This window comes from Prionailurus bengalensis, chromosome B4 (assembly GCF_016509475.1).
Source record: "Prionailurus bengalensis isolate Pbe53 chromosome B4, Fcat_Pben_1.1_paternal_pri, whole genome shotgun sequence".
In the NCBI taxonomy this organism is placed as follows: Eukaryota; Metazoa; Chordata; class Mammalia; order Carnivora; family Felidae; genus Prionailurus; species Prionailurus bengalensis.
The window spans coordinates 79440365-79450592 of NC_057358.1; the positions used below are offsets into that span (position 1 = coordinate 79440365).

A 10228-nucleotide genomic window follows, 5' to 3' on the forward strand; every position below is an offset into this window, starting at 1 on the left:
GTGTGCGTGTTTGTTAGTTTGTTTTATGCGAGATTGCTGTTTTTCCCAGTTCCAGACTCCACGACACAGTTTCCCACTCCCCCTCTCAGCGCTCGGAAAGCCCAAAATAAGCCACGTTCAGGGAAGTATCTAATTAAACTCTCCCAGGACTGTGGATCATCCAGAGGAAAATGCGGACTGTCTGGGGCAGCTGGCTAGAAAGCTGAGGGAAAAGCCTCTGAGAGGAGTAAAGTCAGGGGAGACCTTGGGAGGGAGAGGGAGAGGTCCGAAACTTCCGGTCCCCAGGGTTAGGCGTGGAGGGCGGAGTGAGAACAATTAGAAAACCGTGACCTTTCCTGAGCACGTATTACATAGTGAGGTGCTTGTGTAATCTTTACAACAACCCCATGAGGTGGGTACTGTTCTGTCACCAAGAGGAAAGTGAGGCACAGAGAGATTGGACCTAAAAATATCAAAACCAGGCATCCTAAAAATTAAGATGGGGCGCCTGGCTGGCTCGGTTGGTGGAGCATGCGACTCGACCTTGGGGTAGCGAGCTCGGGCCCCAAGTCGGGTGTAGAGTTTACTTAAAAAATGAAATCTTGGGACGCCTGTTAAATGTCCCACTTCAGCTCAGGTCATGATCTCACGGTTGGTGAGTTGGAGACCCACCTACGGCTCTGCGCTGACAACTCAGAGCCTGGCGCCTGCTTTGGATTCTGTGTCTCCCTCTGCCTCTGCCCCTCCCTCGCTCGTACTCTGCCTCTTTCTCTCTCTCTCTCTCTCTCTCTCTCTCTCTCTCTCTCTCTCTCTCTCTCTCTCAAATAAATGTTTTTAATTTAATAAGTAAATAAAATCTTTTTTAAAAAGAATAAAAGTGAGATTGGTTTTATTCTAATTCCAAAGGATGGAGCTAGAATGCAGAATTGGAGCTCTTCTTGCAGCTGTGTGACTTTGGAAAAGTCTTTGAATTCTTTGAGCCTCAGCTTCCTCACTTTTGCACTGTCTTCATTATTTCACATGGTTGTTTCCCATACAAAATAATGGAAATGAAGCCATTTAATAATTCATAAAGTACTAAACACTTGATTAGCCATAACTCTGCCATGAACTTGGTGACCTTGGCTTTGGTTTATTGATTTTTTTTTCAATGTTTATTTCTTTTGAGAGAGAGCGAGAGCGACCAGAGGAAGGGCAGAGAGAGAAGGAGAGAGAATTCCAAGCAGGCTCAGCGCTGTCTCAGCACAGAGCCCAATCTAACAGCAAGATCATGACCTGAGCGAAATCAAGAGGCGTGTGCCTGACCCACTGAGCCACCCAGGTGCCCCTGGTTTATTCATTTAACAAAGGTTAATGAGCAATTCCAAGGACCGTGTTCTGGGGACACAAAAATGTATAAGGCATAGTCACTGCTCCCAAGAGTTGCCAGTCAAGTTGGAGAAACTAGGGGGCGTTCTAAGTTTAGCATTCGTGGACTCTGTCTGCCCCTTACTTCTACATGAAAAGTTGCCCCCAAGAGAGTTATTCCAGGGTCAGAAAACAAGAAGTCTCCTCTGAAAATGCCCTTAACAAGGAGAAAGCCACGGGTCTCCTCCACTCTAGTACTTTCCAAATGTTAGTGAACATAGACCCACCAGAGAATCCTGCTAAAAATGCAGATTCTGCGGTGGAGCTTTTAAGCTGTATTTCCAAAACGCCTCCCACGTAATACTGCACAGACCAAATTTTTTTTTTTTTGACCAAATTTTAAATAGCCTCAGTTTAATTTGCTAGGTTAGTTCACCGTCACTTGGAATGTTACAGAAAGCTTAAAGGATGTAGAGAAAAGCCGAGGGTAGTTGGGGAAACTGGCTGGAAAAGCTCTCCTTGAGAAGGCGAAGCAGGACAGGCTTTGGAGGAAAAGAGGGAGTCAATGACTCTGACAGTTAGTGGGGAGCACTGAGAACCTGCCGACAAAGTTTTTGCTTGAACCTCAATCATGGCACCATCCAATACCCCAAGAAATCACTGCGGACTAGGCTTGCAACTTCCACCTCCTTTTGGTGAAGCCTGAGTTTCACCAACAGGTTGTGTTGTAATTACGGGTTAGGGGCCTTCCTCTCACCCTGTAATGTGAACTGGGGAGGAGGAACAGTGCGCCGTGTATTCACATCGGACCCCCGCCTGCCCGGTGTTTAAGGTTTGTCCAGTGTTTTTCACGAGTTGCAGATTCTTGGGAGGCCGACCTCCAGGCCTAGCGCACTTCCCACTAATTTCACCAGGGGGCGCGGCGGCCCCGGCAACACAGAGACTGTGACCCACCGCCCCCATGAACTCCGAGCGCTCAGCGGGCGGTCTCCAAATGGGGGGCGGGGGGGCCCTTCCCTACGACCTGGGCGGGAAACCGAGGCAGCGGCCCTGCCCGAGGCTTTTAAAGGGGCCCTCGACTTTGGGAGGCGGGAGGCGCCTCTGGAGCCTGCGTGCCGGGAGATCGGCCCGCCGAGGCCCGGCGCCCCGGCTCAGGGCCGGTAACCAGGCGCACATGGCCCGCCGGGCCCTGTTTGTCCTGGCAGCGCGCCGCCGCTATTTGAGGCGGTTTTTATCTCCCAGAAACCAGCAAAACCCCAAGCGGAGTCTAGGGAAGATGAAAGGGGCCGAGGGGCCGGGAGGGAAGGACCGCGAGGCCGCGGCGGGTGGGGGCTGGCACCGGACAGGCGGGGACAGGGAGGCGAGAGGGCCAGGCCCTGGGGGGTCCCGGGGAGCCTGCCCGGCGGGATGGGGGCGGGAGCCCGGGACCCCCTCCCCCACCCCGCGTCTCTTCCGCCGCGGCCCCCAACCCCAGTCCGCGGGAGGAGCCCTGGAACGCGCGGCCCTCTTCAAAGTCCCTTTGAAGCGGCGCGCCCCGCCTGAGGGCAGGAGGGTTCGCACCTGGACGGGGCGGCCGCGGCGGCCGGCTGAGGAGGGGGCTGGCGGTCCGAGCCCGCCCGCAGAGCCTCCCGAGCCGGCGGGAGTGTGGGGGGGGGGTGACGGTCGCCGGGGGCGCCGCCGGTGCGCCCCCTCAGCCCAGCGGGGGAGCCCGGGGGCGGGGGCCGCACAAAGCCCTATTGTGGCTCCGGGCTGGCCGCCACAGAGTGGCTTTTGTTCGTCCGCTAACTCGGCGGCGGGCACGGCTGATTGCAGGCCCGGGGCAGGGGGCGGTTACGTGCCAGGCCGGGGCCGCCCGCCGGGACCGGTTCGGGGCGGCGCAGTAGTCAGCGCGGCGATCGCGGGGCCGGCGCGCCGGCCGGCTCCCTGCCCTGGCCGGAGTCCGGAGGTAGAAGCAGGAAAGAGCCGGGGAGGAAACCTCCCCGCCTTCCCGACTCGACACGGAGAGCTCTGGGCGCTCGAATACTGACCTCCGCCCGAGGGCCTGGCCGACGCGGGCGTTCTGCTGCGGGCACAGTGTGCCAACGGGCACGATAGGATGCCCGTGGGGAGTGCCCAGTTTGCCAAGGAAAAATCCTGTGGTTCACTCTTCTTCCTTCCTCTTTTTCTTTTCTCACCAGGACAAAAGTTAAAATCGAATTTTTTATTAAATAATAATAATAATTAAAAAAAAAAAGACTCCATGAGGGCATGATCCTTTCCCTTCCCCAATATTACCCTCTCCCCAAGCTCCAGAGGCTTTAACCCTTTAACTTGGGGCCTTGAGGAAGCAGGAGACAGAAAAGGAGGATCCAAAGTCACAGGAAAGGCATTCAAAGGCACGAAGCGGCTTTAAAAGTCACCAGAGGTGGAGTTGGGAGCATTGGAAGTCCCAGGTTGAGGGCCCTGTGGACGCAACCCCAAATCTGCTTGGGGACCTCTGTCCTCCTAGCTCTATAAATTCTTTCTCATGGCTTTTAGGCACCAGCCTAGTAGTGCCTTGTACAGAATAGGCACTCAATAAATACTTGATTTACTTGAATCTGATCCCAGAGAAAGCCTTCCCCACCTATTCTTTAGGAGAGGCACATCCAAACCATTGTGCTCCTCCTGTTAGGTGGGCTTCCACAAAAAGCGTGTCCAGGATGGCAGCTGCAAGCTCTCCATAACCATGGCAACAAGGGATTAGCCTGCCGGGGTCATGGTGTCAGGGGAGGGGCAGTGGAAGAACCTGCTCTGGGGTCAAGGAAGCTGGGGTACATTCCAGTCCTCCCCTCCATAGGGCTTGAGGTTTCACAGCTTCTGGCTGGGGCTGGGAATACTAGGGATCCCTAATTGAGAGACACCCCCCCCCATCAACTCTTTAACAGAGATCTAGCTAACCAACCCTATTAGCAGAGATTCCATTAAAAGAGAAACCCCATTAACTGAGACCCTGATGATAGAAATTCTATTAACAAGATCTCCACTAACACTTTTTCTAAACAGAGATACATTTAGCTAAAATTTCCATAGCAGAAATGGACCTCCTTCCCTCCCCAGCTCACTCTACCTGACCTGTCATCATAACTTAGATAAATAGAATTATTATTATTAGTATTCATTTCTCTTGGAACATAGGGGTTAAATATACAGGCCTGGGGGCAGCCTCCCTGACCCTGGGGTCACCCCATCTCTGGGATCAGATCCCCACTGGTCTGCCCCACTTTTGGCACCCTGCTCCCTGCCAGGTCACTAACCCCAATCCCCCTAACTCTGGTCCCTAATAAAGAGGCCACCAGGGGGCAATAAATTATCATCATCATCATCATCATCATGTGTTTGTAAAAAAAAAAAAAACCAAAAAACAAACAAACAAACAAAAAAGAACGCTCTGGAGCATGGAAAGCTAGTGGAATAAGAAATTGGGAAGACTGGAGCCTGGAAGCTAAGTGATAGTGGGAAATCAGCCTGGGAAGCTGATCTTGACAAAGGATGTTTGTTAAGGAGTTAGTGAGATGGAGAAATAAAGCGTTGAGAGCCCAGATGGAAGGAAAATGAGATGATGCTGTGAGAGCAGAGGAGAGGGAAGCCGTGAGCAGGAGCGAGGGAAGAACTTAGGAAGCCAGAGTGCAGAAATCAGGCACGAGGTGAGGGCCTGAGATGAGAGTTTGCACTACAGGCTCGAGGCATAGGGAGGGGTGAGCTGAGGAGGCATGCTGGGAGACCCCCAGGCCCAGAATGGCCAGGGGGGAGCCGGCAAGAGCCCCAAGGGCAGCATGCAAGGGGCAAAAGGGGGTGAGGGGCAAGCAGTGGTCCACGAAGCCAGAAGAGGCTGGCGAGGCAGCCCTGGGGCTGGAGACCCTCCACCCAGCTCAGATCTCCAGCAGGTTGCTCTGCTCTGGGCTGCCTTCAGGGGCTTTCTCTGGGGGGGCCGGCGAAGCCGAAGGTCGGGGCGTCTGACTGGCCTCCTCTTCCCCCGCACTGCGGCCCTCCCCCAGTTCCTTGGGGCCGCTGGGAGGGGGCCCTGGGCCGGGCTCGCCGTGGGTACGCTGGTGCTTGCTCAGGTGGTCGCTTCGGGTAAAGCGCTTGGAGCAGAGCAGGCAGGTGAACTTCTTCTCCCGGGTGTGGGTGCGCACGTGGCGCTCCAGCTCGTCCGAACGGGTGAACCTCTTGCCGCAGAAGAGCCAGTTGCAGACGAAGGGCCTCTCGCCTGTGTGCCAGCGCAAGTGGGCCTTCAGGTGTGAGGCCTTGCCGTACACCTTGCCACAACCGGGGATGTGGCAGCTGTGGATGGGCTTCTTCCGCAGCCCAGCTGCCGCTGCCCCCAGGCGCTCTAGCTCCTGGCAGTTGGGGCAGTCGCAGGAGGAGCGCCCCGTTCCGCTGCCTCCGTATCCTCCACTGCCCCCTGTGCCTGCGCCCCGAGGGGGTTTGGCCCCACTGCTCCCCTCCAGCTGCCCGCTGTTGCTCACTGCCTTGGGTTTATAGACATCTTGGGGCAAGACGTGTTGGGGCCCTGGTTGCAGGAGGTGGGGAGCTGGGTAGGGAGCTGGATTAAGGGGGGCAAAGTCGGATGGGTAGGTGGGCAGCTGGGGGTTCAGTGGAGGCTGAGCAGGGCCTGTGGGCAGTGTCCCTTGCAGCCCATCACCCTGACCCTGCCCACCACCTAGCCAATTGCCCCCAGGATGCATGTCCCACCAAGGAGTAGGAGCGTTGCCTGGGCCCGGTGAGATGCCTGCGTGGATGCCTGCCTTGTACCAGGAGCCGTAGGGGTGTGCCATGTCCAGAGAGGTGTAGACACTGGGCAGGCAGTCAGAAGAGCTGTGGCCCTTGGGAACTAGCAGCCCAGGGTCCTGGGTGCCCGTGGGCCCAGGGAATGAGTGGGAAAAGGGAGGGTAGTCATTGGCATAGCCCGAGGTGGGTGCCGGAGGACTGCCTGCAGGTGAGAGGAGCCCATTGGTGCTTGAAAAGGGGGCTGGGTAGGCATCCCCCATGGTTTTGGGGGCTGAAAGGTCACTGCCCACAGAGTATGGCTTCTTTGCGCCTGCTTTGCCCAGTGTCGTTGAGTCCCGCAGAGGGCTGGTGCCACCAAATTTGCTGCACGCCGCCGTCAGCATGGCCAGGGGACTGGAGCCATAGTGAGCTTCCTCCTGTGGACAGAGGGAAGCACTGCTTAGGGAGAGACGAGAAAGTGTAGAAGGAAGAGCAAAACCCTGGGGTGAGGCCCGGAGGTTTGGAGAGCAGAACCAAGGGGGTTCCAGGAAGAGTTCAAGAGGATGGGAGGTGGAGGGGCCAGCCAAGAGCCCTGGGCCCCAGGGCAGAGCCCAGATGGTTTCACGGAAGGAGAGGGAGGTCCAGACTGCAGCCTAACAACCCGACCCAGGCCAAGCTCACGGTGGAGTTCCTGGGGGGTGCCAGGGACTCAGAGGAACAGGAGACACTTCTTAAATAGCAATGAGAAGAGCCTGGGATGGACGCCACACCTGAGTGAGGTGAGAATTAGGGGTCCTGCCCCTGGAAGTGGGTTCAGAGTAGAGGTCATGGTCCGAGACTTGGAGAGGAAAGATAAGTCTCAAAGAGACACATGGGGAGAAAGAGAAGTATTAGGGGACTGCAGTCACCGCCCCCTCCCCACTCCAGGTTTTCTCAGCTTTACCCCCATATCCCACTTCCTGTCTCTGCTTCAGCTCTTGAAGAAGGCAGCGAGTGCCCGGTCTCCCTGAGGCCACAGCTTCATGTAAGGAATAAGGAATCTCTTGGCAGGGACTCTGGAGCTGGGGAGCAAGAGGAAGCGACGCGGAGACACTGGGACATTGAGAGGGAACAGGGCTGCCGCCAAGCCAGGACTGTGGCTGAGGCAAGAATGTCTTTCAAGCGGGCAGTGGGCACCCTCCTGCTTTGTGGAGCCAGCTGGTACCCCTTTGGGAAGGCTGGAGGAGCCCGAAGTCCTCACACTCCTCTGGGGCTGGGAATTGGGATGGCTAAGATACTGGCTCATGGCCATGCCCCTCCATGTCCAGTGTCCCCTAACATGTAGCCCTCATGTAGCTGATCTCTCGACACCCTTCCAGCCCCGTGAGTGAAGGAAGATATATAGATGTGAGGCACGGGGCTCTTTTCCAAGCACAAGACGCCCTTAATACCCATCATGCTACTGCTACCTGGCCAAACCACCCTGAGATTCCCATCCCTCGGGAACTCGTGGTACCCCTCCCTGGGTCAACCTCAGGACACCCCAGGAGGAGAAGATCCCCTCCAGAATCTCTGACTGGTACAGATATCCATACTGAGAACCCCACCCAAAAAGATGCCCTCAAAAGCTGGCCCTGTACAGTTCCCCGACTGGGGTCCTCAAAAGCTGATGTACCCGGTGCTTTCCCAGGAAAGCTAAAAAAGAACCCAAGCATCTAAGACCTGCCCGGTCCCTCCGAGCATGCGGTTTGTGTGTGTGACACCAATCCTACATGTAGGTCTGGGGTTTTAAGGTTGCAGTGAGGGGTGTGTGCAGTCATCACCCCTGTGCTGCTCCCCAAGTGCAAACCTGAGGCCCCCGCCCTGCCCAGTTACCTCTCTCTGAAGTCCTGTTGACCCCACGGACTCCTCCCAAATTTGAGCCACCAAAACCTTCCTCAAATCTGGCTACGGGAAAAGCCCTCGGTCCTCCCCAGCCAAAGTTTCCCTGGAGTCTTCCAAGCAGAGGGTAGGCTGAGGCAGGGAAGCCGGCGCAGGAGTCAAATCCTAGCAGAACGAAGAGGGAAAAACATGCAGTGCCAAGGGGAGAGGCAGAGACCCAGAGCCGAGAGGAGCAAAGGACCCTGCACAGGGTGAGGCACAGACATAAAAGCCACCAGGGGTGGGGGAAGGGGAGGCAGAGGGGAAAACTGGCATCAAGGGGCAGAAATGGGCAGAAACCCAAAAGAGCAGGAAGGTGAAAAGACAAAGGGCAGGGAGAGAGAGGAAAAGGAGAATAAACAAAGAGGTGATGGAGAGAGACTGGGCTCGGAAGGCAGGAAGGCGGAGGAAAACAGAGGGAAAGAAAGGAGGAAGAAAAAATAAAGTGGAAGGGGGAGGAGGAGGAGGAGGAGGAGGAGGACAGATCTCCTACCTAAGAGAAAACCACCATGATGCTGGGCCCCAGAAAACCCCCAGACCAGGCCACTCCTCCCTCCTTCTCCCCCTGACCGCTTCTCCCCCTCGGCCCAGCCCGGCTCCGTTGGTTTCCCTGCGGTCGGTTTATTTTTAAAAACGCCGACGCCGTCCCCCCCCGCCCGGCCCTCACACTGTGGCCACAGGGGCCTCAGCCAAGCCCAGGGACCCCACCCAGCTGGGGAGAAGGAAGGAGGGGTGAAAGAAGGCTAGCAGCCCCAGGCCAACAGGAGACCCCAGCCCTGGAGTGGTGGCCCTCAGGGCCCCTGAGGGCAGAGAAGGGGGAGCAAGGCACCAGACCCACTCGGAAGGTTCTGGAGGCCAAGAGCCGGGCACCTGGCTAGGTTCATCAGAGCCTCAGTTTCCCTTCTGTGGCTGCTTGCGTGCTCCTGAGGGGGTCCTACATATGCACCCCCATACCTGATCAAATGTATCACCTTCCTGGGCGCCCAGGGGTCCCACCTTCCGGTTGTTTTTCTTCTGACCTCTGCCCCCCCCACCTTCCGCTAAAACAATAAAAGCAGGCTTCAAGTACTGAAAAGGAGTCTCCAGAGAAAGAACAAGGAGCTGTCCCAGCTCTCTCACTCCTACATGCAGCCAGGGAAGGGGGCCCCCTTTTTCCGGGGAGCTCACGGTGCCGGGCTGACCTCTTGCTGAAGCTCACGCTACATCTGAGGACCAGCTGGCCATCCACTCTGGGCACACACGGTCCTGGGTTCCAGTTCTCCATTTCAGCCACCGCCATGTTGTCTGGGTCTCCCCACTTGCAATTCTCCCTGCCCACCTGGCCCGCACCCCCATTCCTCCCTCTGGCCTCTTCCCCTGCAGTTCATTCAGCCCAGGTGATCCTTTCATCGGACAGCAGCCGTTTCCCTCTCTGAACCTCCAAGTTCTTCCCACCACCAGAGAGCCCACCTATACCAGGCAGGGGGCTTCCTGGGTGGGGGAAGGGGACAATTGAGGGCCCCAGTGCCCCAAGAGTAGGAGAAACAGACAGAAGGACTGGAGTGCCTTTGTGTTGGGGGCATCTCCAGCTCACGAGGAGTGAGGGACATGAAAAGCCCAGAAGTGCTACCCCGATCCTGTGTCTTTCCAACAGGCCTCTGGGCCAGCCCCTCCCCCCAGGCACCAGTGCCACGCTGGCAACCTGGCGTGGTGCCCACGCCCACTGACACTGCCCCTGCCCTGGATGGACCCAGGATCCCCACACACCTTGGTCCCGGAACTTCCTCAAGACCAACCGCAGTGTTTCAATGACGGCTCGATATAGAGTCCAGTGGGAAAATGGCAGGGTCAGCGATCTGCCCACGTTGCAACAGGAAGTAGAGCACAACACCTGGGGACCCCGACTGGATACGGAGCAGGAGCAGTGACGAGAGACATCGTGTCCACACCACTGGCTTGCATGCCATTCCCTCAAACTCAGTCACAAACTCACCATTCCCGGTCTTACACACACACACACACACACACACACACGATTCTTCACTTGGACGACCAGATGCTCAGATGGCCCAGCTGATACACATACACACACACCTGTGCTCGCACGGAGCCAGCCATGCATATGCAGGCACGCTGGTTTCCATCCGAGCACTTCCGCCCAGGCCAGTGAACACAGGTGTTAAAAAAGATTTTCGCTCGGGTCTCACACACATCTCTCCCGGAGGCTGAATGAATCCGCTTCCTGGTCAGCCCATCACCCCTGGGACCTGAGCTAGGGCACTGAGAGCAGAAATGG

The 10228-nt window shown here is 56.7% G+C and overlaps 1 protein-coding gene across 1 annotated transcript; it reads right to left on the reverse strand.

The window, feature by feature from the left end:
• Nucleotides 1–3576: 3576 nt before the first annotated feature.
• SP7 (Sp7 transcription factor) lies at nt 3577–6561 on the reverse strand. The gene has a single exon (XM_043564071.1). It carries the CDS (start codon nt 6456–6458, stop codon nt 5217–5219), a length of 1242 nt encoding a protein of 413 aa, XP_043420006.1. The 5' UTR covers nt 6459–6561; the 3' UTR covers nt 3577–5216.
• Nucleotides 6562–10228: the final 3667 nt, after the last annotated feature.

Excerpts from the sequence above, each read along its gene's own strand:
- SP7 (XM_043564071.1), bottom strand. The coding sequence starts at position 6,458 with ATGCTGACGGCGGCGTGCAGCAAATTTGGTGGCACCAGCCCTCTGCGG.